We start from the raw sequence: 26,714 nt of genomic DNA, 5'->3' as shown, positions 1-26,714 counted from the left end.
GAGACGTCTTCTTCTTCGTCGAATAAAGAAGTAGACTGGAGGGCGATTTTTGTCGACGAGACCGAAAGCTGCTAGTCGCTCGCTAATGTTGACTCTTACGTTGCCATTGGACGATGTGGCGCTATGGATCAAGTCTATCGACCTATCGCCGTTGGCGCCGAAACTAGCTCACTAGGCTTGAGTGGTCGCAATGGCGCGCCAACAAACCCAGCCAGTTCTTCGGAACGCAACAAAAAGCTCTGCTTCCTAGTTAGTTGAGTGCTGTTGTTGTTTGTTTGAGCCGTCATGATGGAGACTCTCTGTGAAGATGGAACCTATTCTCTGGACTTTCCTAGTGGTAAGTGAGCGTTGCAATTATTGCAATTTTATAAGGCAATTTTTGGCTGTTGATTTGTTTCGCGAAGAAGGACAGGCGTGAGTGTGAGAGTGTGTTTTCGTGGTCAATGACTATGTAGCTAGCTGCTTTACCGTATTCTTGTACATGGCTGGGAATATTGAGACTTTGGCTCAGACGGTGGCATTTTGCTGCTTTCACAATGCTACTAGCTTTTTCCGTCGAATTACGGTGTAATAGCTGCTTCGCCTTCGGTCGAGTAAGAGTTTCTGTAGGGACCTTTCGCACCACGCGTACGGATACGAAACGAATGCTGATTCGTCACCTGGGTTCGAGGATTCGTCAGAGGCCCTGCGGAGAACTCGTTTTCACGAATGGAAGCCTCTTCATTCGTGGCACGCTCCGAATCCGTCAGGTACACATGTTTTGCAAGGTACACATTTTTCCCTTGATTCCATGATCCATGCACGTGTGCGTGTAAAAACCCGTACGCCAAGCTACCGGCCGTATTCGTAGTTGTAGTTGCCATGCACATTTGCATGACGACTTGCGAAACCTGAAATCTGTTTTCAGCAAAACGATTACGAGCCGAATCAAACTTTCGTTTCGCATTCGATTCGTAGCAAATGCGAAAGGTCCTTAGTACTAGCTGCTTCCGTCGAATACTAGTCATACCGTATGGCGGATTTTGTTGGGTTGAGTGGATGAGGCTTCGTAAATCCAGCATTGGATGGTTGAGTACATGTACCAGACTGGGCAGTTGACTGGGTCGCACTGAAATTATTGGCGTGTGACTTTTGGTTTTGAATTTGAGCCATGTACTTATAGACTATAGTGAACTGAGAGGCGTGGTGAAGAATCAATGAGACGAGTGTCTTATTCTTTGTTGGAGTGTACTCGTGGCTCCCTATACGGAACATTGTGGTTTCTCTCATAATCATAGTTTTATCGTGTCCTCGAATCCTTCAGCTTGGGGGGCTGGTAGGGCCCGGTGTAATATGCCCGAAACTTTGCCGAAAATGCTTTTGGAAAATGCTCGGAAAATGCTCACTTTTTTGCAAGAATCGCTCTCTACAGTATCTTCATCTTCATCACTGTCATCCGAAACACACTCAATAAGAGACTTGCTCGAGTCTGCCATGGTAAACAATTCATAAACTACTCAACAAGAAGCTAATCCACGGAATGCGGAAGTGACATTCTTGTTTGGGAAGTTTTTCTTCTCTCAATTTTGACACACAACGGCCAAGTGCTGCGCAGTAGGCACACATTCAAATAAACTGTAGACATGCACTGCATAAATCTCCAGGTCCTCGTACAAGCTGTGCAGTGCTGCAAAGGTACAAATAAATAAATATCAAACAAATATCAATGTGCAGGTCAGCGACATCCTCCCCACCAAAACCTAGTGCAGGTATTACAAGTCCAACCATTGCCTGTCGCTATACGCTGGGCGAGCGGAGAAGGTAGCGGATCATCCCACTTGCCTTGTTCCTTCCAGGCCTCTTGCAGGAGGATCTTGCCTGTCAATACTGCCGGTGACACCAAGTCGAGCGGATCAAATGTCGCTGCTATGCACTTCAATAGGGTGCGCCTCGTCCATGTCTTCCAGAGTGGCAGTTGACACTGCATCGCTACGTGAGAGGGAGAGTGTGTCGGCTGTCAAACACTAGGCGGTGCCGAAGGCATTGCCTGTAGCTGCTGAGGTGCTGTGGCTGTTGCTGCTGCCACTGCTGCTGCCGCTGCTATTGTTGAAATCACTGCTACCATTGCTACTGTCATCATGAAGCAGGGTATGGTGTTTGTTGCCGCACTTGCTGCAAGTAACACTACTATCACACATTCTCCGGCTGTGCTCTGTCCGCAGGCAACGATAGCAAAGGCCATTGGTTTGCGCATACTCGTGGCGCTGAGCAACAGGCATACTGTGGAGCTTGTTCTCGTCATCGGCAGTGGACAGCTTGAAGCACTGTGCTGATGCACCCTCGGACTCCAACGCCATGGTTTTCTGGTCGGACCCAGAACGTACACCATGGGCTTCCTGATACGCTGTACCCAGTTCCGTGATCTCTTCAAACGTTTTCTCGCCGATCTTGTTTTCCAGCAAGTACGCACGGAGGTCAAGCGAGCATCCCTGGAGCACAAATTGGCGGACGATTGCCATGAACATCTCACTGTTCCCACTGCTCTGCTTCTGGCCCTGCGGCCCTCCAGATAGCGATGCCCACTCTTGCACCAGTTGCACTACATGGGTTACGTACCGGAAAAACGTGTCCTCCGTCTGCTGATACAGAGACAAGAGCTCGGACCACGTCTTCTCGGCAGTCTTGCCAAAACTACGTGTCACTTGAACTTTAGCACTTTCATAAGTTGTGACATGATCCAGCACCGGTTCAAGCCTTGTCCCCATCGCAGCCGAACGGAGGGCCAACAACCATGTCGATTTTCGTAGCCATTTTGCTGAACAACAGCCTCAAATGTTATCAAATAACCCTGGATGTCCTGTTTGTCGGTGTATTTCGGCACGTCCAACTTCTGGGGGCGCTTCTGCACGTCGTTACTGCCACTACCACTCGCGGCCTGGAGTTTTTCGAACTCCTTCCTACTGTCCAGCTCCTTCTCAGCGATTCTCTCTGCACGCTCTTGTGCTCTCTGGTCCCTATCGGTTGCTTCGGTGAGCTTGCGCTCCACGAAAGAGACCAGTGCCTCGCCAGAATACCCGTAATCCTTGCCAAGCTTTAGGTAACTCGTCTCCAGCTTCATCCATCCAAAAGCCTCAGCGCTTCCACCAGCACCAGGCGATTTCCCTTCGGCTTCGGACTCGGCCATGCTAAGCCAGCACGCTACGATGCACGATTCAAATTTTACTGGGTGGTCGCCAAATATTGGTGTCGGGGTCCCAACGCATCCCAACACTCAACAGTACACTATCAGTTATAGTTACATTACATTATATTACTGAAACAGAAAGCCACCTTTGTCTCCAACCAAAGCAACAACTCACGGAGCAACCAAAGAACAACTAAACTGAAAAGAAGAACCACATGGTTCAAAACCAATACACAAACCCGGCCCGTATCGCGTATGCCAGCGACACGTGCATGAAAGCAAGTACAGAATGCAGAAAAGTAGCTTGCATGAAAAGTGCGTAGCATTCACACCTGTATGCTAACCCGCACTACAACTCGCGTACTATACAAGGGACTAGTACTGCGCAGTAGGCACGCATTCAAATAAGCTGTAGACATGCACTGCATAAATCTCCAAGTCCTCGTACAAACTGTGCAGTGCTGCAAAGGTACAAATAAATAAATATCAAACAAATATCAATGTGCAGGTCAGCGACAATGGCCGCGCTCCGCCTACTACCTCCTTCGTACCTCAATCGTGTCGCACGTCCACTCTGTGAATTATTTGGAGACGAAGCCGTCCTCTCATCGATGTCTATGGTCCCGACCCTCACTCGAATCCGCGTCAGTCGTGTTGCCACTGCACGGAGTCGAACAGCCTTGGTACTGTGGCGTACACGCATATAATTAGTGCTGAAACGAGTACTCTATAAGCTATCGAGCGAGTACTGTCACTATCGAGTCGAGTATCGAGTACTCGAGTATAACTATAAGCACACATGCGCATATATGTCATGACGTCAGTACCACATACCCAATTTTTTGCAAACCATTTACGCAATTCAATATCCTTCAATAAACACACATTTTCATTGCAAAGCCACATGGACGACGGACGTGTACGTCACTATCAAGTTTTTTTAGTTTTTTATTTTATTTATTTATTTATCGAGTATCGAGTCCTTTTTTGATATCGAGTCGAGTACTCAACGAGCGGGTACTCGAGTACTCGGCGTACTCGTTTCAGCACTACATATAATCGACTCAGTAGACTTCGCTCACATTCACATCTTTTTAAAATAATCTGCATCACGTCACTCGAATCCATGTACATGTACGTTGCATCTGGGAAAGAAGTCAATGATGTTTTGGGAGCATTGCTCATCACGCATATCATCGAGCAGGTAGAATGAATGCTTCCCGTCAACCCATCTTCGCAGTTCGATTCCATCACCGGCCTCGCTGATTGTCCCGAAGTCCTCCACACCGCTGATTATGATTTTGGGGTAGATGCTGCTTCCTGTCCTTTGCATTCAAAGATGAGACCGGTGGGACCCTGCGCAGGTACTCTGCTGCAGCGAGGGGCGTCATATCACTTCTTCCCGGATGCCTTATCATGGGACGAAGGTCCATGGTTGTCTTGGCTGCACTCAGGCAGCGGACTGAAAAACCTTCATTATCACAGGAAAATAAACACCATTTCTCTGCTACTCTATAAGGGTTGGAAGTTGTCCATGCTATTTTCACAATTTCTTCACACGGCCAATGAGTCTATAGTAATGAAGCAACATGTTTCATAGGGACTACTTCACATCTTATTGAACAAGGTCAAAGGTCATACCGCGGGGAGGTGTTGACCTTGGAGAGCATGGTGCGCGCCGTAGACTGCAGCGGCGTTCCCTGAACAAAGTGTATAAGAGTTGCACATCCGACAAGGTGAGTCCATTGGTGTGTAACTGAATATCTCCCTCTTTCACCTCCTGACCTTCAAGCCCACATGGCTTCACAAAGATGTCGGAATGCCTGCTCTCGCTCATTGCCATTCACACCATGATCTTCTTTGCAAACTTGGACTGGGTCTTGTAACTACCTGGCAGTCACAGCTGAGGTTTCTTTCTCGTCTGTGTAAAAACCATTGTTCCCTGGCTTGGAATATTGTTCGAGCGAAAAGTATGACTAATCATCCATTACGATAACAACATCGGAATTTGGAGGACGCAGCTTTTTATTTACGGCCCTGAGCTGTCTTTTTTTGGTTTTGTTCTTGCTCTGGAGACCAATCTGGGCACTTCTGCCACTTTTAAAAATAATTGATATTGTTGCTCCCCAGTACTGTGCCAACATAGGATCTGCTCGTACTAAACCTTCCAGCAAGCTTTTCTGAGAAACACCCTACTTGTCCTTGGCAGCACGGCACAGTTTCTTCTTCTGGTTCTCTGTCATTTTCTCTGTCTTTCTCCCACTTCCTTTCTTTCAGCTGTTCCTGTCTCCTCAATCCTTTTCAGAATAACATACAATGAGTTTCTTCTCATTCCCATCTTCACAACAAGCTTTCTGCAATGCTTTGCATTCAAGCCCTCCACCTCAGAAAATTAAGCCTTTTCAATCATCTCTTTGGTGTACATAAGTTCCTATTGCATTGTGGGAACTCTGGAGAACTTTACCAGAAGGTCATGGTCTAAAGGTCAGAGTTCGACCTTTTGAACCCAGTTAAAAATTTAGTAGCACGGTAGCACTCCGTGCTTAAGTTTTAACTGCCAGAATTACAAAATTAGCCGCTTCACGGTGCTCGCAGTGAAAATGTCAGGTTGTGTGTGTGTGTGTGTGTGTGTGTGTGTGTGTGCGTGTGTGTGTCTCTCTCTCTCTCTCAGTATTGTTCTTTAAAGAAAACCACAAACTTTCAGACATGTGAATGTATATTGAAAGCAGCGAGGCAGCAATGGTTGTGAGATCTAACTCGCCGCAAGTTATCTGACCATAGGGGTCTTGTAGTCACCACTATTCTTGTGCACGTGGCTAGACAAAATAGGACGGAGAGAAAGAAAGACTTGGGCAAGGATGGGTTGGTTATGTACATCTGTGTGTGTGCGTGTGTGCGTGTGTGTGTGTGTGTGTGTGTGTGTATGTGCATGCATGTGTGTGTGTGTGTATGTATGTGCATGCATGTTTGTGTGTGTGCATATATGCATGCACATGTTTGTGCATGTGCATACTTGGCCATACGCGTTTGTCTAGTTGTCTGTGGAGTTGTGTTGAACGTTCTGTTTGCCCTTGTCACATTAATCCTCACCTACCCGCGCCTGTATACTTTCCTCTGTACAACATCTCCACTGAAGAAGGTAACCAGGTAAGTTCTTGTATCATGATGCTCACCTTAGCTGAAGTCATATCGCCCCCAACGTCAATTCTGACCATGTGAATTTGTTTCAATGAGCTCAGCATGGCGTGGGTGGTGCTCAGCATGGCGTGGGTGGTGCTCAGCATGGCGTGGGTGGTGCTCAGCATGGCGTGGGTGGTGCTCAGCATGGCGTGGGTGGTGCTCAGCATGGCGTGGGTGGTGCTCAGCATGGCGTGGGTGGTGCTCAGCATGGCGTGGGTGGTGCTCTGCATGGCGTGGGTGGTGCTCTGCATGGCGTGGGTGGTGCTCAGCATGGCGTGGGTGGTGCTCAGCATGGCGTGGGTGGTGACAGGTTCCTCTCCTCGCCTTTGCCACCGCAGCGGATTGTGAGATTGACAGGCATGCGCTCTACGATTGTGTTTTTGTTGCCATTCTTGATCTCCCGGATACGTTGGTGTCTCTGTATTGATGCTCTGGTGTGGCTAATTGTGTTTCTGCATTTCCTGTTCTCATGGTTGGGATGACTACCACATTGGCCACTCAGTGACTCATCTATATCGAGTGGTGAGTGTATATAAATGCATGCAATTTCTTATCTTTTAAGATGGCCATAAACAGAATCAGCTGAAGGTTTTATTGAGATGTAAAGTGGTGTTGGACAAAGAAATAACTGTGTTGGAAATGTAATGTGAAGAGCAATAATAGGAACGATGAAAATAGTGCGTGTGTGTTCTATTTGTGTATGATAATGATGATGAAGGTTGAATGTGTTTGCATTCTCCTACATCATCCTTCTGTGTGTTTCAGGTCTGCCTTCGATACTGAAGGATCTAAGGATAATTTTTCCCATCTCGGCACGCCGCCAAGTGCAGGTGAGTGGCATGTGGTGAGGAGGGATTGAGGGATTGTGCCTTGAGTGCGCACTGTGTGAAAGCCACTGACCCATGCAACCGACACAGCTGCTTCGGAGTCGCATTGGCGGTCGGACAATGTCATACCTTCCGTTGTTGGATTTGTGGTTTCTGAAAGTAGTGTGTGTGTGTGTGTGTGTGTGTGTGTGTGTGTGTGTGTGTGTGTGTGTGTGTGTGTGTGTGTGTGTGTGAGGGTGCGTGTGTGAGGGTGCGTGTGTGTGTTCACTGGCCAGAAAAAGCCACTTCAATCAGCTGTGTGGTGGATACCAGTGCGCAGCACTATAGTATGGAGAAGTCGGTCAATCTCAGCCCACACCCTCCTCTTGCCTACACGTAGATCTACATGTAAAAAGAAGTGAATGCAGCCCAGAGTCTGAAGTGCTGGTCTACCATGGTATATACTCATACGTCTCGTATGATATCATACTTGTCTCTGGAACATGTTTTGAAATTCATTTTCATATCTTTGAATGGTCTTGTTTGCTGTTTCTTTCCAGACATTCAAGGCTAGGGACAAAAGTTCAACCATTCAAGGAGCCATTTGTGTGAAATGTTTCCCGGAGCACACGTTGTCTCGCTACATGAATGAGGTCTCTTGCTTGAAGGTAATTCCGTTGTGATACTTTTGAATTCTTTATTCTCACGATGGCACCATCGCCAATAAGAGAGTGCTCTTGATGTTGCTGTTCAGTTACGTAAGTGCATGTAGACGTTGCGACAAAAGAAGCATTTTCTCCTTTCTCCCCTCTATTCTCGTCATTGGCTGGATATCGCCCACATCACCTTTTCATTGGCTAGTGCCACGTGACTGTGAATAAATAGATAGAAATAAAAACATTGTACATTGATTGGATGTGAACTGCTATGCTGCACAACTGTTCATGCTGTGCTGCAGAGAATTCAGGATCATGCCGGCCCATCAATCCACTTTTGTCCGCGATACATTGCATCGCTCACTGTTGAGCGTGACACTGCCTTTGGGCAGCAGCTCAACATGCGCTTGCCATGTAGGGCCATATTGATGGAATTCATTCCCTGGAAACTGTGCGATTATCTGTCGAAAGGCGTAAGCACCACCTCTGCGCTGCACATCACAGAATCCATCTTCAGGTAAATATGAATTAACACAATAATTACGGTGTCACTCAATGGTTTGGGGGTCGGGTGTAAGGGATCAGTCTGAAAAACGATTTTAACTGTCACCTGTCCTTGCCAGGATGATGGTCCTTTGCTATTGGCCAAAGTACGAAATGAATGATGTTCACTTCAGGGACGACAACACAAACTTCTGCGACGACCCCTCTAAGACAAGCTAGAGCAGTGTCGGGTAGCGCCGAAGAACGACCAGGCTAGAATTTCACCAAGCACAGCATACCAATGTATACATGTACACGGTGATTCAACTGTGCACAGGCTGTCATACATGAAAATGAGGCTACAAGGCTGTTTCCCCCCGTCCCCCCCCCCCCCCCCCCCAGTTCTTCGGCGATCAACAGTACTGTAGTGCATTCATGTATTTCAAATTGTCTTTTTACCTTTTTGCAGTGCACTGTCATACCTTCATGATATTGTGGGCTTGGCCCATCATGATATAAAGCCAGACAACATTGGAATGGTCAATCATGAATCCGTCAAAATTTTCGACTTTGACTTATCCGTGATGGATGGCTCGGTGAGTGGCTTGCGCTAGTAAACGGTTTACATCAGACTATATGTGTGCGTGCATGTGAACAAGCACTGGTGAAAGAGTGGAGATTTAGTGGGGGTCCTTCACTCTGCACACAATGCAGGATCTTTATATGAGCGTTAGCATGCTAACGCAAGTTAGCAGCCAGCCCAGCGAGCTGGCCCAACCTGCACGCATGCGCGAGTCACGTGGGCACGCGCCCTTCAAAATCCTGTACAATGTCTCTTGCATGTCATTGCTGTTTGGACTTTCGAGCGTGCAACTTGCGGAACATGTGTTCCCAAACAATTTCCTTCCCACCCTGCCACCCACTAGCTCAACTCATGTTTCTGGTGCACACATGACGGTATCTGTATAGTCCATGAGAATATATGCTCTCAACTGGTTATGCATCTCTATATATTTAGCATTTGGCGGCTCTACTCAGAGTCATTGGCGGCTCCATGCGGAGGCATTGGCGGCTCCATGCGGAGTCATTCGGCGGCTCTACTCAGAGTCATTGGCGGCTCCATGCGGAGGCATTGGCGGCTCCATGCGGAGTCATTCGGCGGCTCCATGCGGAGTCATTCGGCGGCTCCATGCGGAGTCATTCGGCGGCTCCATGCGGAGTCATTCGGCGGCTCCATACGGAGTCATTGGCGGCTCCATGCGGAGTTATTCGGCGGCTCCATGCGGAGTTATTCGCCTGCTCCAAGCGGAGTCATTCGCCTGCTCCAAGCGGAGTCATTTGCTGGCTCAGCTGCGAGCCATCTAGCGGCTCCTAGCAGAGCCATCATACCAGTTGCTCGAATCAGCACTCCCAGCTGCAAAACTCGGTCGCTCTCTTGTGAGGTGGGGGGATGCTAAGATGTGTATTAACACTATACAACGGCGCATGACCCAACAATGTCACTACAGTACAGTGCCAATTGTCGACACCACTCTGGATGCCGGCTGTTCATATGAGAAGTTCGTATGTTTGGACAAGGGAGCGGCCACACATCCATCTAAAACTTGCACATCCCCTCATGTGTGCATCATTTTTCTTATTCTCTTCGACAGTTCCACAGGAGATAGACACACGCTAGCTCCTCCACGTGACACCCACAGGGATTCGTTCTGATGGCAGCCTGTTGCCATGCATTCTATGTTCCGTATGAATGGTGCTGCGAGAGGAGAAAATTTGCAAAACTCATTTTGTCCGTTCAGTTCAGTTCATATAGGCTTTTCGGACAATCGATTGCTCGGATTGTTGACGTTCGGATAATTGACATTCTATTGTTTGTTATTCTCGTGCAGGAAGGGACCAATGATTGCGGGACAATCTCTTTTCTGTCTCCGGAGCTGGTGACGGCGGATTCCTTGCGCAAGTTCTCCTGCAGTGAGCTTCAATGTGCCGACATCTTTGCAGCCGGCCTGTGTGTTTGGGTCATACTGACGTCGTGTGATCGCAGTTTACTGAGAGGTGAGTTGGTTTCTGCGCACTGCGCTGCCACAATATTGGCAATGGTCGGTGTGTCGCAACATGTGCTGGCATAACATCGCAAATGATTGGTGTTTCGTGCCATACGGGCCTAGGCGCGGTAATTTCCCTGGAATAATCAGCGCATTTGTTCAATTCCTTGTGGTTACGCGGCTCGACAGGAACAATCGGTAGAAAGTGGAGAAATGCTCAAAAGCAGTTTGGAGCAATCCTTGAGCCCATTATGCGCAAGCCTTGAACATTGCTGTCCCATATTATGTGCTTTCCTCTGTTGACCTCCTTCAATTCTGGCAGGTGAATTAGGTGAGAGCGGCCACATGAAGATGCCTTACCTGGACAAGCTTGACTTGAAAGGCTGCTCGTTCCTTGAACGACAGGACAAGCGAAGGATTGTCCGCGAGACATTGCACCAGCTCATGGACACAGGCTACCAGAACGAGAGCGAGTTGTGGTGGGCAGATCATCAGGTACGCAATTCAGAGCACTGTCGTGAATTGTACACATGCTTTTTTTCTTCAATACATGTATGGCAGGTGACCTTCACCTGCGATATCGAACACCACCGTGACCCACCCCACCTCCACCAACCCTCACCTTTCCAACCCAATCATGCAACATCATACTTGTAAACCCGTCAGGCGAAATTACTGGTCAGTCGGCGACACGCATTTTTCACAAAATATTGCTGTTGTACCTGCGCCTGCACGTGTTATCTCTTCGCCGTAGCTGCTGCTGTATTTGTGTCTCTGTGTGTACATGTGGCTGCACGTGTTGTCTCTTCGTCGTAGCTGCTGCTGTATTTGTGTCTCTGTGCTGCTGACCCGTACATGCTGCTGCGCTGCTTTGTTGCTGACCCATACATGCTGCTGCGCTGCTTTGTTGTTGACACGCGCACCTTTTTGTGCTGAGTACACCACCTTTTGTGCTGACGAGGGCACCAATTTCTGATATCATGTTTTCCTTTTGCCATGTCGTCGTCAGTTGTCCGACGGTCGTCGTCAGTTGTCAGATGTTCGTTGTCAGAGTCAGTTGTCCGACGTTCGTCGTCAGTTGTTAGACATTCGTTGTCAGTGTTAGTTCTCCATTATGAGTTCTTCCGTCGCCGCTTGAAGTAAACTATGAAAACTCTCTCTCTAGCTCTAGAGAAAAACCACTGACTAGTTCGTTTTGAGGTGTGGCGTGGCGAGGATAGAAGAGGCAGTTCGTTCTCAACCTTCCGAGACGACATTTGGCGCCCAACTAATCGAACCCACGACCCTGAAGCTCGTCGCTCTCCGGCCGGTGTTTTTCGTTTTCCTCTTCGCGTTCTCGCCATGGCTCCGCTTTGCTGCGTCTGACTGTTCAACCCTTTCCTAGATCCTCGGAGCTCCTACTCAGGTGAGCATGCCTTTGTAATTGTCTGCTCTGCGTAATGTGTTGCCGTACCTTGTATTCGATTTCGAATTTTCAAATAATTGTTTTGCGTCGGGTGACTCGGGTCCCAGCAGGAATTCCGTGGAACCTTGTTCTCTTGTGTTCGAGTGTGTACTCGTAGTGTAGTCTTGCTGCTCGTTGGAAGTTCGCCCCGTTGTGTTAGTTGTGTCGCTCTGACTACCCTGTACTGTACTGTTGTGTATGAAAATTTCAAATTTCTGTTCGTGCGCTACTCGTTCGAATCTGGAACTTGTGTTCGCATGTTCGTCGTGCATTCAGCATGGGTAGCTTTGATCTCGTCTTGTGTTGTGCACTTGTGCTTGTCACGGAGTTGCCGTCGGACTGCTCCGATAGTGTGACTGTGTCGCGTGATTTGTTTAGATGTCCACCTGAACGTTCTCGAGGTGCTGCCTCGTATGTAGTCGATCCATATTGTTTTGTTTCGTGTTTTTACCGTTTTAGTAGTAGTGTCTCCATGTTCTGTGTACATGGTGTAGAGCGTTGTCAGGCTCGGTCATGTACTGTCAACAAAGTAGGAAAGCTGTTGGCTTCCGGTTTGGTGGGAGGTGTGAACTTCATGTAGGATTCTCGTTCTTGATCCAGGTTGAATTTTTTTTGTGAGCGTATGGTTTTGTAATAATTGTGTTTCGGCATGTGGGTTTCTCTAGTTCGCCTGGGTGGGCGTCTGATCATGGTGAGCCACGGTCTGCTTGGTGGTCTGCAGGGATCCTGCGCTTTTTTGTATTGGTTTGCCTTGCGGGTGTTATGGTTTCCGGGTGTTGCTGGTTGGCCCTTGTGCGTCCCAATCGGTCCCTGACAGTTTCTTTTCTTCAGTTTTTTGGTTTTGCGAGCGGATGTACTATAAGTTCCGTGTTATTCAGGTTCGATCCCTGTGGGTTTTCAGGTTCAATCCCTGTGGTTTTTTCAGGTTCAATCCCTGTGGTTTTTTCAGGTTCAATCCCTGCGGTTTTTTCAGGTTCAATCCCTGCGGTTTTTTCAGGTTCAATCCCTGCGGTTTTTTCAGGTTCGATCCCTGTGGGTTTTTTCAGGGTAGCGCCCTGTGGTTTTTCTTCATTATCTTTTGCGTATTGGTAACCGATTTGTTTGTGTGTCCTCAATGGTGTCCTCACTGATTAATTGCTCCTGTTTCAATCGACGTGTTCTTCCTGGCTGTTCTTCCCTTCCTTCGTGTGCTTTTCTGATTTTTGGTGATGGCTGAGATGTTTGCGTCAGTCCTTCTCTCTTTCTGTGTGTGTCCTGTGATTCTCGGAGTTTCTGTAGCGCCATCGGTTTTCTGACAGCCGGCCAGTGTGCGTCTAGCTGCCCCAGTCTTCTTCTCGGTCGGTGCGTGCTGTCGGTCTCGCCGCTCCTGGAAGCGTCGCTGGGTCCGTCGGCATAACCTGTTTTCTCATGCATTTGTACTTTTGTTTTGTCAGGACTGGTGGATGGGTGGCGTACTAGGTTGGTGCTGTTCTAAGAATAAAAGATCCAAAGGGACAAACACAGGTCGAACAGCTCGCCAGCCGGGGTCCTCTGCAAAATCTGTTGCTTGCAGGTTCCGTTGATTGGTGCACAGTTTTGCGGGGCTCCCGACTGGTGTTAACCCTCCTGGCCTACTCGTCATGCGTTCAACAGTTGTGGCCCACCTCTTTTCTGTTTTATTGTCGCCTGTTTATGTTGCTTCATATTTCATTTCCCCTGTCTTTCTGTCTTCTTCTCCGGTCTGTCTCCTTCCGTTTTTTATACACTTCACTTTTGCTTCCATCCACAGGAGTGGATGTCTTTTTTTGGTAGGGGATAGTGTTGTACCTGCGCCTGCACGTGTTATCTCTTCGCCGTAGCTGCTGCTGTATTTGTGTCTCTGTGTGTACATGTGGCTGCACGTGTTGTCTCTTCGTCGTAGCTGCTGCTGTATTTGTGTCTCTGTGCTGCTGACCCGTACATGCTGCTGCGCTGCTTTGTTGCTGACCCGTACATGCTGCTGCGCTGCTTTGTTGTTGACACGCGCACCTTTTTGTGCTGAGTACACCACCTTTTGTGCTGACGAGGGCACCAATTTCTGATATCATGTTTTCCTTTTGCCATGTCGTCGTCAGTTGTCCGACGGTCGTCGTCAGTTGTCAGACGTTCGTTGTCAGAGTCAGTTGTCCGACGTTCGTCGTCAGTTGTTAGACATTCGTTGTCAGTGTTAGTTCTCCATTATGAGTTCTTCCGTCGCCGCTTGAAGTAAACTATGAAAACTCTCTCTCTCTAGCTCTAGAGAAACACCACTGACTAGTTCGTTTTGAGGTGTGGCGTGGCGAGGATAGAAGAGGCAGTTCGTTCTCAACCTTCCGAGACGACATTGCGTTTCTCCTGCTGGGAGAGTATGCGTGTACTCGAGTCTCATCCTGAGCACGTTTTTTCTTTTTTCTTTCTTTTTTTTCAGCTCCAGTATAGCTGTATTTTTCATTGCAAAGCCGTCCTCGATTGTTGTGTTCGTTGTTCAAACGAAGTGGGCATTCAATCATGAAGGCAGAGGACATAGGAGCCTGATTGGAGTTTCTCGTGGCATAGGACGGCCACACAGAGACACTTTGGGATTTTCTGAATATAAAATACCGTACGCACGATGCTGAGATCAATTTGTGCGATATCAAATTGTTTGTGATCTACCACATCGAGCAGAACGGGATCCAAACACAAGCTTACCGACGGTTAGGCTGCCGACCTGACTGGACAAATGATCCCTGGCTTAACCAGACGCCAGAAGTCGGACACCATGTCCTTTGCCGCGACGTCCATCTCCAAAAAGAACTCCATCTTCGTCGTGAAAAGGCTTGAAATACTCAATATTCAACCGAGATTCGCGGACTCGCGCTTTCTTGGATCGATTAATTTCCTGTTGGAACAGTTGCAGGGCAGCTTCCCGCCACTGTTTCAACAGGCGATGGCTCCAAAGCATGCCTGGAACAAGCCATATCGAGGTTGCAAGCCACCCCTCTCAACACTTTTTTTTGAAGAAATTCGAAATTTCAATGGTGGAAGATATACTATGAAGAGAATTTCAAAAAGTATGTTTCGCGGAGCGATCGCTCAACCTACGTCATTCAAACTTTGCAGGATGGTTCAGACGTACATGCTAGGTATGGAACCACAGGCGATGATGCCATAGCTGACACACAGAGTAACACACACAGCAGATTCGTGTGCACAGATACTAAATTAGTGGACGTCGTCATCTTCTTCCCGCTGATCTCGAATGTACTATGACGTGCTATTTCGCCTGACGCTATGGTCCTCTCTTTTTGGCTCTCCACCCTAGTCTAATACAATTACTATTAGCTCACTGCCCGAATACAAATAAGGTTGGGTTTCCCAGGCAGTTGCAGATATGCTGACAGGCTTATCTGACCTGCTTCCAGACACATGTTGACTGAAAGACTTACATCCAGAGAAGCCACACTGAATGTACGGTAGGAAAAACCACTGAAGCACTGTTTGTAGGGCCAAGATAACCGTGATCGAGCAAAATAAGCCATTTGGCTGAGAGAAGTGTTCAAGTCCACACAGAAAGGCATAAAATGTGCAGTTTGTGTTTCCATGGAAACAGCTGAATGTCGAGCCCTCAGTCCACTTTTTTTGGCATTTGCTGGTGCTTACAGGATGCCAGCACAATGGTCAAAGTTTGGAACTGGTGCACATCGCCCAAGCCTGCCGAACGACCCTCAGCCAAAACGCTCGTGGATTTCCTGGCGCCCCTCGTACATAATCATGTACATGTGAGCACATATTGCATTGATGGCTAGTGTGGAGCGTGATTATATGTGCGAAGCGCATGTGTGGAGTGTGAGAGGTGTGTGCGTGTGTGCTTGCATACGTGTGTGTGTGTGTGCATGTGTGTTCCGAGCATAGTTCGTATCATATTATAATATTGTAATGTTATGTATCATGAACATAGCTACTCAAACATCTACATATCAGGATCAGTTCATATGCACACATGTTGCATGTCTTCATGTGCGGGCAAGTCATCTCATTGATCATCGCATCCAAGATCATCTTGTTGCTTTCCAGTTTCTGAGTGTCACTCTTTTCCCTCTGCTGATGACTTTAAAAGCTCTTGCCTGCACTTCACATGCAAACATGTCTTGCTGTTGTTGTCTTTCAGCATGTACTGACATGCATACTGTTACTAACCACTACCTGGGGAGCGCCTTCCCTATTCTATATTCTCCTTCGTATATTTTGATTCACTTTTCCGTAGGTAGTTAGGTAGGTAGGTCAACATAAAACAGGCTCCTTGCGAAGTCTTAGCACGCGTCTCTCCCCTTTATCCTCTCCTGTGTATACTTTGATTCAGTTTTTCCTAGATAGGTAGATAGGTAGGTAGCTGCTAGTAGATACGTTTCAATAAAAGCCTTCGGAACCACTTTATGGAGTCCTTCCAAGGTCTTGCTCTTGCACCCCACTGAACAAAGAGTGCTCAACACGTCGAGAAGAAGCCTGCAAATCGGCCCACCTTTGTACAGATTGTTCATCGATCACCACACCATTATCTGCACTCTCCAGCCGACCTTGACACTTTGCCATAGAACACCACCAGCAAAGTGACACATCCGTCGGTACCGAAATCCTTCATGCAGCTGTTTCGAATATATTACTCTTCATAGTACTTGAACAAACGGCGAGGAGACAACAATTTGATAACCGCAATCAGTAATACAAGCTGGATCGACATTTGTGTACACTGTATTCATGTAATGTAAAACTGTGGAGACAATGTGCAATAAAACGATGAAAATGTGAAGAAATTGTGGAGAGAAAAAAAGGGATTCAAACAAGTTTTCGTACAACACTCATCAGGAATCGTCGTTGTACTAAAGGACACTGAAAACAAAATTGAACTATTATAGAAAATCTAAGTTAGAGAAATAACACTAAGAACAACAGCAGTGAAATTTACAAGTGTGAATTTTAACAATGACAGCGAGAGCAATAACGAATGTGTGTACTAACACTAAACTTGCAACTGAAAATGAACAAAGAAGAGAAAGAAAGAAGGAAGGACAAAGTGATAACAAATAACAGCAGTACATTACACCTAGAACATTAACGGCCAAGCTTGGCCGCACCAAACATGACACTTTACTTGAACAATTTCAACCCAATTATACTATCTTTCTGTATACACAAATTAGGCTTATACAGACGCTGACAGATGGCTTCCAAAACTTTCAACTGTAGTCCATAACCATGACGACCACGGCACAATACAGTGAATGAAGAGTCGGAATACGAATTGCAACAATCAGGACTAGCCAACAGATGATTGTACACTGAATTGTGCGGCAAAATGTCACTAAAAGCGCCATTTCGTTCTTATAAAAGCACGGATGACCGCGATTGGCCCATATGTTGTAGTCTTTTGGACGCTGAGTCGACTGGTTTTGGTCCGAAAAGGCTGCGATGCAGCGTTCCTCCTTTATTCCCAATCGAACATGGTTGAACAAGCGGTCACGTGCTCCTGCGTACACCAGTCACCTGGTCACCGTGCCTGCAGGGTACAACTACAACATAACTTACTAGCCTGTTTGACCTTTTTTGGGTGCAGTCCTGTCACTTGAGTTGACCTCGAGTTGAACCTTGGTGTGAAAGTTGTCGCCTGCTGGCGCGGTGACCAGGTGATTTGGGCACCCAGGAGCACGTGACCGCTTGTTCAACCATGTTCGATTGGGAATAAAGGAGGAACGCTGCATCGCAGCCTTTTCGGACCAAAACCAGTCGACTCAGCGTCCAAAAGACTACAACATATGGGCCAATCGCGGTCATCCGTGCTTTTATAAGAACAACATAGCACTTTTAGTGAGATTTTGCATACAAATCCCCATCTAGTAGGGCGCAGTCACCCAGTTTCGGTGGAAGTGCGCGGGTTCGATTGGGAAAAAAGAAGGAAGGGAGCGTCGCAGCATCCTCGGACCAAGACCATTCGACTCAGCACCCAGAAGACTACAACTGCTGAAAATTTGATTTTAGGGTATACTTCCCCTTTAACCCCTGACATCCTCCAAACTCACCTACACACACACACACACACACACACACACACACACACACACACACACACACACACACACACACACACTTACTTGTACTTGCTCACTGCCAAAACTGGTCACGTGGGTCTCCCCGGGAGAGGGGAGAGAGACTCAAAAGGAATCTTGGAAAGATGACTCAATTGGCCATTGAACCACCCAACGGCCGACACCCCCTGAAATCCCCAAACTAGGGTGGACTTGAAATGATCCCACTTATGGGCTCACCACACCTCAGTAAGTGGGTGAGGACAAGGACACACACACACACACACACACACACACACACACACACACACACACACACACACACACACAAGCACACCATTGACCTTTGACCTTTTGACACCCATCGCCGGAGGCGATGATAGCGATGCTACACCAGAAGCCATAGCAACTTGTGCTAGGACTGCACCATTCAACAGCTTGCAAGGCTAGCTGTCTACACCATAGCCTGGTCTACACCACACAGCTATTTGAAGTGACTTTTTCTGGCTGATCTACTCACCTCCCACCGCTTTGGGAGCTGCATCTGCGCCTTGATCCTTGAAGGGTGGACGGCATCAGGGTATCCGTTCAAGGATCCAACTGCATTTAACCCTACCCCCAGTGAAGGTAATACTTGCTACTAGTGCGGGTGGCTAAATCAGAGTGGATATGATAATAAGCTTCACTAGCACCATTGATTACACAAGAGTTAATCTAGCCAGAAGTAGTCCATGCCACGGTTAACAGGTGCATGTACCCTGAAACCAACAAAGGTGGCAGGTACAATATACACCTTCAAGCAGCCGAGCCCGTTAGCAACAGACCCAACGCCATCTGGCATAAGTGTACCCACCAACTGAACTAGCTGGCGCGCGCACACACACACACACACACACACACACACACACACAGACACACACACACATACGCACGCACGCCTGTTTGCATGCTCTTTCCCTGAATCAAGTTCAAGGTCGGCTTCGGGGCTTGGGGCGAGAAATAAAGATATTGCATGTATGACATACATGTACAGGATACTAGCATACGATTACGACACACTTCCTTTTATGGAAGCCAACTGCTTGGAAAAGTGCCCATTATAACGTTATGGACGAACTCGAAGTACAGTCGACTAGTCGTCAGTGCACTGATGAAAATTAATGATACATGCCTGGAATGCACACTCTTTCTAAGATCTTGTCACACTAGCAGAGCGGCATGCTTACATCACAACATGCAGCTGAAGAACTCACACGTTGCAAGAGAAATATTAGCGCAAACATTTGAATTACAGACTTACAGCAGCAAAAAAATCTTCGTACAGCTTGTGACATGGTTGGTATGAGAACGTCACCTGTATCTTCTAGTTGTTGTGTGGCAGCCAGCGAGAAATGTGCGGAACCCTGGCCATTTTGTGGCCCGGGACTGAGGCAGGAACACAAACAGTGCAAAGTTAATGTATTGTCTTTTTTTACTGTCGGCTTGGGGCGTACTGCTTCTTCCTTGCTCTGTCAGTCGAGGGTGCTAATCTCTTTCAGCATCGCTCCCTGCTTCGGAGGCCAGCCAGCGTAAACTTGAGTTGCGACAGCATTCAGCATGTCGGCCAGCGCCATGTGCTGCGTGTCAAGACGAGCTGCCACCAGCGAATAGATGCGCTGCATGCATATGTCCGCCTTCCGCTGCTCACCATAGGCGACAAAGAGCAGAAAAACAAGCACAAGGGGAACCAGGAGTGCCATTATGGACAGACCGTCTCCGTAAACTTTCTGAACCTCATACGTGCTCGATAGCAAGGCATAATCAAGCCCACAGCTTCCCCTGTGTGTTTTTGGTGATCTTGACGCTGGCTGGCTGCGGACACTCCAGTCCCAAGACCATCTGTCGACATCGATAAGGACATTGTGTTGCCGATCCAGGCTATGCGGCTTGGCCAGCAGGTGTACATAGCAACGGAAAACATGGTGGCATTGGCGACTCAGTCGACGGGGGAAATCTGAGTGTTCAAACATTCCTTTGGCGTAACCTGGCAGAGGGATGGCAAGAGACAGAGCCATTGTTGTGAGCACATAAAAGATGGCATTCTCAAACCACTGCACCGCCAGGATGGCACTAGCCCTCACATCTCCGGAGCGGGAGAATGGAATCTGGATGCAGTTCACGAGATGACGAAGGAGACCAGAGTAGCGAGGTATTGTGTCAGCATAGTGTGTGTGGTAAGTGCTTGTACTGTAGATAACCAGACCGGTCACTAGAACATAGAGAACACCCTTGCCACACTCCGCACTGGCACTGTCCAGGTACTGGAGCAATAGCTTCACACCAGGAAGAAACTCATCACAAGTCTGGATCTGGATCTCGTTCGCAATTGCCGGTGAGAAAACGCCACGCGCCCAGCCATATTGGTTTGGAAGATGCTGCAACAGGAAAGCCGCAGTGTCAACTAGCTTGTGTAGGGATTCTGGCCGAATACTAGCTTGGTTGTCGTTGATGGCCTTGTAGATAAGGCATAGGTGACGCAAGATAGTGTCCGGTGCAGCTTCTGAGGAGTCCTCCCTGCATGCAGATGGCGAGGACTTCAGAGTTTGACTGAGGTGTTCGGCCTGGATGAGCATATCGCGGTGATAGCACAGCTGCAGTGTATGCGGCACAATATAGTGCATGTTGTAGTGGGTATTCGGCGACAACATCATGCTCAGCAAAAGCATTTCAATCGTGCAACTCAGGTACTGGTTGAGTTGATTCCTGTCCGCGCGCAGGGTCTTGAGTACCGCGCTCTTGGTGATACGGTGCATGGAAAACGTTTGCTGCTGCTGCATGTGATAGTTGCTTGCTGCAGGTCTCGACTGCAAGAAGCCGCCATCTTCAGAACGACATGTCCATGTTATCAGAGATGTTGTGCGCAGCTCGCAGAGCAGCTTGAGCATCTGCTGCGAGACAAAGGAGGCAGACCTCTCCGTGCTCAAGTCAACACGCAGCTCGCCGGGCATCAGGAATGAGTCAAGCTCAGTCGGGAGGATACCTCGGCCACACGCCTGTGTTAGAAGTGGCATGGGTATGTAGTCGGGCTGAAGGAATGAGCAAATATACAACAGCTGCTGTGCCGGGCGGCTCAACAAACGGACACTCTGCTGACATGTCAACTCCACCATGTTCACAGCATCAGCTGATCTGGAGATGCCGCTGCCAGCATCCTGGAATGCAATACCACGAAGCCATGCTTCTGCAGTACCGTTGCCTGGGGACTCATGATCCTGATCTGTTCTTGTTCCCATTCCTGGGCTTGGTGCCTCGTCGTATTGATGATGCAGGGCGGAAGAAACCATGAAAACAGCCAGAGGCAGGCCACCAATGAGCGGCGATGAGGCCAGCTGAAGTAGCTGAGTAGCTTCAGATGAAACATGGGACCTGCATGTTTGATCACCAACTGCACAGTCGGCTGGCGGCAAGTTTTCGCACAGGTTGAGACGTTCAGCCGCAGGCCGGCCACTTTCGCCACTTTTGGCCGAGTGCCCGCTGCTCTGACAACGGACTGGGCAACGCGTACAGCTCGGCCTCCTTGCCAGTGCCGCACTGAGCTCGTAGCAGGTACGCGGCAGTGCTGTGTGAGCACAGAGGCGACCAGTGGCACGGCCAATTGCCCAGGCCGACGCCAGCCTGGTCATAGGTAGCACTTCACACACAGCCGTCAACCGACGCGACAAGTCCACCGGCAATAGCGAGCAGCAGGTCAGGATCAGTACGTTGATGCAGGCCGACTGTTGACATAACAGTGCTCGCCAAAACATCTCATACCGCCCCTCTGCAAAGCCAAACATAAGGACAAGAACAACAACATTGATACAATTAAACTGAGCTTTTTCATTTGTATTTACCAGTTGACTTCTAAGATACGATGTTATTTCTCACCTTTTCTTTTACTAGTGCTCAGAGAAACCTATCCTCCTCTCAGGTAGGTACTGGTACTCTATCTGCCGTTTCTGTGGAATGCATAGCATTGTTCACGCTCCATCGCATTCGGGAGATGCAACAAATCCATCAATACTTTAGACTCATGTCTTTCTTATCCGGACCTCGAAGCTACAGGCATTCTCGGTCTACCGGTCACCTTGTGCGTGAGTTTGAGTGGAAATCTTACTACTCAACCCCTTTTCCATGGGAATGTATGTGATACAGAGTTATAGACAATTTTCAAGTTCTGAGCGTGCCCGGTCCTGGACAGCGCAGATAAGAGAGAGAGAGAGAGAGAGAGAGAGAGAGAGAGAGAGAGAGAGAGAGAGAGAGAGAGAGAGAGAGAGAGAGAGAGAGAGAGATGTGGGTGTACACATTTACCTTGCTGAAGGACTTCTTCGCCGTCTGCATTGTCAACTATCACCACACACTGCTGTTGCCGTGCTCGGAGCACAGCCATGAGCTGCTGGATGTGCCGGTCCTTCACATTGACTAAAGGGACGCCTAGGCTGTGCTGCACCGGAGAATGCGCCGCATCAAGAGCACACCAACACACACACACACACACACACACACACACACACACACACACACACACACACACACATGCACACACACATACATACACACACACATACACACGCACATACACACACACACACACACACACACACACACATGCCCATAGCTGAAACGATCATAGCAAACAAGCCATGTTAGAAAAAGCAACTTGTTCTTTTGTGCTACCGATATGATTATTGTGCGTTATCCTGCAAGTAATTTATCTCAGATCGTTTTACTTTTAACTTTTTTAAATCGTTTTACTTGTAGCATGTGCAGTTTGGGGCTTGTTTGCATGCAAAGTACAAATTCCAGAGTTGAATGGTACAACATGTAATGTGGTATGTGCATGTGTTAGTTTTAGTAGCGGCAACAAATGTGTTACTAGTACGTGAATTTGTAACTTTGTAATTTGTATTGTTTTTTTTTTAAAGGATTCCCCAAAGGCTTTCGCCTATCGAGGGAGTTTCCAAACTTTCCAATCCATAATACCAAATCTGTAAAAGAAGTGATGAGCAATAGGTGAGCAAAAAAAGAGATAAAAACATAGCCTGGGGCACAGCCCTGCGCTTGAGCATATGATTGTAAGCGTGCAGAACTGGGATAATGCATGTAAATGATGAAAAGTGTGCCAGAGATAAGCTTCTAAAGAATATGATGTGACGCTACATATTCAACGGAATGCCTCGCCATGAAACTTTGAGTTTCGACAGATTCCAATCGGACCCCCCCCCCCCCCCACAGACACACACCATCTCCCTCTCTCTTTTTCTTATGTGTTCACTTTGATCAGAATGCAGTCTGACCAAAGTGAGTGCCCATTCAGTCTGAGAAAAAAAATACATCCCGACTGCCCACACTGCACTGATGAGTTCAACAGCATTGTTCAGCCGGGAGTCCAACAGTTCGCCGCATGTTACTGGCCCTTACCATTGCTTGTCTAATACTGGTGTCAAGTGTGAGGCTGTCACAAGCGTTCAGCCTCACAATGCCACCTTGAAAGTGTCCAGCCGACTGCGCCTGCTGCACATAATTCCTTGCCAGAGATGTCTTGCCAACGCCACTGAGTCCATGGAGCACCTGCAGCCGAGCAGCCAGGAAAGTCATGACTTCTCCACGAATGTTAGCATAGCAGGCGGGTATGCGTGTTTGTGCGTCCGTGCATAGCGTGCATGTGTGCGTGGTGCACACATGTCTGTGCATGCGTGTTTGTGCATGCGTGTATGTACATCCGGTCACAGTGCGGGTGTACGTGAGCATGCACGTGTGGTGCACTCTTGAGTCTTGTGCGTGACTCCAATGAAGCCCCCCCCCCCCCCCCAGACTGTTAATCATGGAGGCATGCATGTATTTGACATGTACATGTACATGTCAAATAGCCGGTCATGTTTTACACATGTAAGTACAGGCCCAAAGCACGTGCCCATGCGCAAGATTCACCAGACCAAGGACAGGTGCGTATTCAGTACTCAGTGTTTCAAACCATAATGTCATTTACCTATGTCAACCACGCTTGCTGCTGCCTTTTTATCAATCACATTTTTAGGATAATTATTGCTATGCTGTAGTGCTGCCTGATGGCTGGTGCCCGCTAACGGGTGAAACTCGGAGTACCACGGCAACCACGCTTTGCTCAATAAGTCACTTCTCTATGCGAATGGCACTACGTGTACAATTGTACAATCATACATTTGTTGGAGAACTCTACCCACCAAGGCACTAGTACTAGTATACGAAACATATGCACTCACAATTGCGGTACAGCCCGAGCCGACATGATAGCGGGCCTTCGTTCTGCCGTGCTGTTTCCTCGTGTCAATGCGTCGCGGCTGGACGCCGCAATCTGCACAATCACGTCATACATGATGTAGGGTCTCTTCGTGGTGGCCTTCACTAATCTGCTGCTGTTGCTGCTGCTGCGGTTCCCTCTCATCTTGAGTTTGGGTTCGGTGTATACCGCCCCTGGCACTGCTGCTGCTGCTGGGTCGCTTGCTGGAACGCTGAGCCCGATGTCGCGATCGCCTCGAGCAGGACTTGGTCTGGAAGATTGTGTGCAAATTCAGCAACACATTAGAGTGAGTTTCGCAGAGAATTGCATCTTGATTTGCCTCGGCCTCCATTCTGGAGACCGGATCATCTAGTAAGTTTTGCAGGACCTGTTTGGGCTCCGACAGCCGCACACTCAGTCTCTGAACGCCCTGAGTCTCTTCCCACTAAAGGCAATCTATGCATAGGCCACTGTTGCGATCGATCTTCTGTGAGATACCGGCCGCGACGGGGTGAAGACCTACCGCAGAATACAGCAGTATGTCAGAGTTGCGGTTCTCCGACGTGTCTGAGCTGGTGTCACTAGCTAGCTGCACTTTTGCTACACTCGACTCAACACTAGTCTACGGTGTCGGTGTTGACATCGTTCTCTACGACTACGAATGCAAAATAAAGGAGCTCGAGGTAGATCTACTACTACGAATGAGTGCAAAGAGTAGATCTACAGGTTTATGTACTCTTGGTAGTGCTATTACCACAACGTCAACAAGTACAAGTCATACTACTACTACTAGTAGTGATTGTGTTTTGTAGTTACAGGGTGAGCTGTCTGCACGTCTGTGAATCGGGAAGTGACTGTTCTCCCGAAGTCAGTTCCCCCTTTTTGTAGTTCAAACCAGAGAGTCGTGAAAGCCACGACTCCCTGGTTTGAACCTCTTCCTTCGAACCAGCTGCGCTGACTGTCATGTAGACTTTTTGTAGTATCGCAGTGATAGTCAGCAGATCTGCACGGCAGGGATAGACCAGTTATGAGTGACGCTGGTGATCACATGTGCAGGAATGAATAATCTGGGCCGAGAGACTGAGCTAATCCGCATGGCGAAACGAGGTGAACACACATGAAGGCTGCGGAATACATCTACAACAACGGTTAGGGCGAGGAGAGGGGATCTCCAGAGGCAGAGAGACTGTCCGTGCGGCAGATTCTTTCGGAGCCGCGGCGGCGGGAGGAAATTCAGATGCGGAAAGGGAACGACTCACGATCATGTAATGTATGATGTAGATCTACATGCATCATGCGTTTGAGCAGCGCGCGGGCATTTTTAAAAATTCAGCCTTCACTCTTCAGCCCAAGTTTAGGAAGCGGAAATGCTGTGCATGAAAAAGCATGACCCCACCCCAAGTAATTTATTTATTTCTATGCAATTTGTGCATGTGGACTGCACATGATCACAGAGAGCGAAGTACTCTTGCATTATGCTAGAGAGAAATCCATACAATCATAATACATGTACATCATTATGCACTTCATGGTAGGGGTTTTGTCTTGTGATTTGTTGCTAGCGCGGGGGGTCCGGGTCATCACGCCGGGATGGATCGGGGTATGGGAATAGTGGCTGGGTCAACATACTGCTGCAGCTGCTGCTGCACCGTTCGGAAACACGATCATAGTTCGCTCTTCGGCCAGTATGACTATCACAGTATTCACTTCGTCTTGGGCTTGTTGGGGGTTAGACGTGGGGAAGTTGCCATACAGGGCTGGTAGCACATCTATGTACGAGTACTGTAAATCAACAAATTTTGGCCGGTGAGAAACTTTGGCCGATCTCGAAATGAAACTTTTGGCCGTCATTTAACTTTGGCCGATTGGGGTTTTCAAAAAAGAAATCGATTGGTATTTGTTGCCCTCACATTATGTACATGCAGGCATGGCTCATTTGCCTCTATGACAAATTTTGGCTTGCGGTTTACTTTGGCCGGTTGGTACCCAGCGGCGAAATCAGCGAAATTAAATCGCCAGCGAAAATTAGTGGATTTACAGTATATCTTTACTTTAGGGCAATTAGGCTGCGCAGAGTACTACTTGTAGTAGTGTTCGGTGCCGGGTAGATAGACTACGTAGACGTAGACCTAATAGTTATTAGCTACGACCAATAAGACGAACACACGGCCGGCAATGGTACAACCACATGGCCATGCAATTGCATGAGTCTCTCTCCAAAGTTACTGGGGACTTTCGTGCTACATGACTAACACAATGTTATATCCCGATCTCATACAGAATATTGTAGCACCGGTGCTACCTGACGCTTGACCGTACACACACACACAGTGCACTATTAGTATTAGTTTTTATCACTCCCTTAGACTCCCATAGATTTTTACCATACCTAAGAAGTCAAATATTCCTGCATATTTCACTCCTTAGGGCTATATTGACCGCTAGCCATTGGCGGACTATGCTCGGCCAATCGTCAAATTATGCTTTTGATTATGCCACAATTATGCCAACAAATATGCTGAATTATGCTCGGTTCCACTATGTATTCACGCTGTACATAGAGGATTGAGAAACCACGCATACACACACGGCCATGGCCTA

At 48.0% G+C, this 26,714-nt stretch overlaps 2 protein-coding genes across 2 annotated transcripts; one reads left to right on the top strand and one right to left on the bottom strand.

Moving 5' to 3' along the window:
• Window positions 1-16,389, top strand: LOC135808639 (MAP kinase-interacting serine/threonine-protein kinase mnk-1-like). Its single transcript, XM_065321862.1, has 10 exons — window positions 1-337; window positions 6,199-6,310; window positions 6,846-6,865; window positions 7,109-7,173; window positions 7,710-7,817; window positions 8,108-8,322; window positions 8,758-8,884; window positions 10,178-10,343; window positions 10,656-10,828; window positions 15,419-16,389. Exons 1-10 carry the CDS (start codon window positions 286-288, stop codon window positions 15,560-15,562), a joined length of 1,182 nt encoding a protein of 393 aa, XP_065177934.1. The 5' UTR covers window positions 1-285; the 3' UTR covers window positions 15,563-16,389.
• Window positions 16,390-18,922: 2,533 nt separating this feature from the next.
• On the bottom strand, window positions 18,923-24,925 carry LOC135808638 (uncharacterized). Its single transcript, XM_065321861.1, has 4 exons — window positions 24,097-24,925; window positions 23,276-23,425; window positions 22,166-22,298; window positions 18,923-21,635 (listed from the first exon to the last, which is right to left on the bottom strand). The coding sequence occupies exons 2-4, from the start codon at window positions 23,276-23,278 to the stop codon at window positions 19,348-19,350; spliced, it is 2,424 nt and encodes an 807-aa protein (XP_065177933.1). The 5' UTR covers window positions 23,279-23,425; window positions 24,097-24,925; the 3' UTR covers window positions 18,923-19,347.
• Window positions 24,926-26,714: the final 1,789 nt, after the last annotated feature.

Source organism: Sycon ciliatum, chromosome 2, assembly GCF_964019385.1.
Source record: "Sycon ciliatum chromosome 2, ocSycCili1.1, whole genome shotgun sequence".
NCBI classification, from domain to species: domain Eukaryota; kingdom Metazoa; phylum Porifera; class Calcarea; order Leucosolenida; family Sycettidae; genus Sycon; species Sycon ciliatum.
Note: the sequence above shows the minus strand (reverse complement) of the source record. Positions and strands in the feature narration are given on the sequence as shown.

Excerpts from the sequence above, each read along its gene's own strand:
- LOC135808638 (XM_065321861.1), bottom strand. Across the intron at positions 21,636-22,165 it reads CGAAGAAGTCCTTCAGCAAG|AGGGGCGGTATGAGATGTTT; the intron begins GTAAATGTGTAC and ends TTGGCTTTGCAG.
- LOC135808639 (XM_065321862.1), top strand. The coding sequence starts at position 286 with ATGATGGAGACTCTCTGTGAAGATGGAACCTATTCTCTGGACTTTCCT. Across the intron at positions 338-6,198 it reads TTCTCTGGACTTTCCTAGTG|TTGTCTGTGGAGTTGTGTTG; the intron begins GTAAGTGAGCGT and ends GCGTTTGTCTAG. Across the intron at positions 7,818-8,107 it reads ATGAGGTCTCTTGCTTGAAG|AGAATTCAGGATCATGCCGG; the intron begins GTAATTCCGTTG and ends GCTGTGCTGCAG.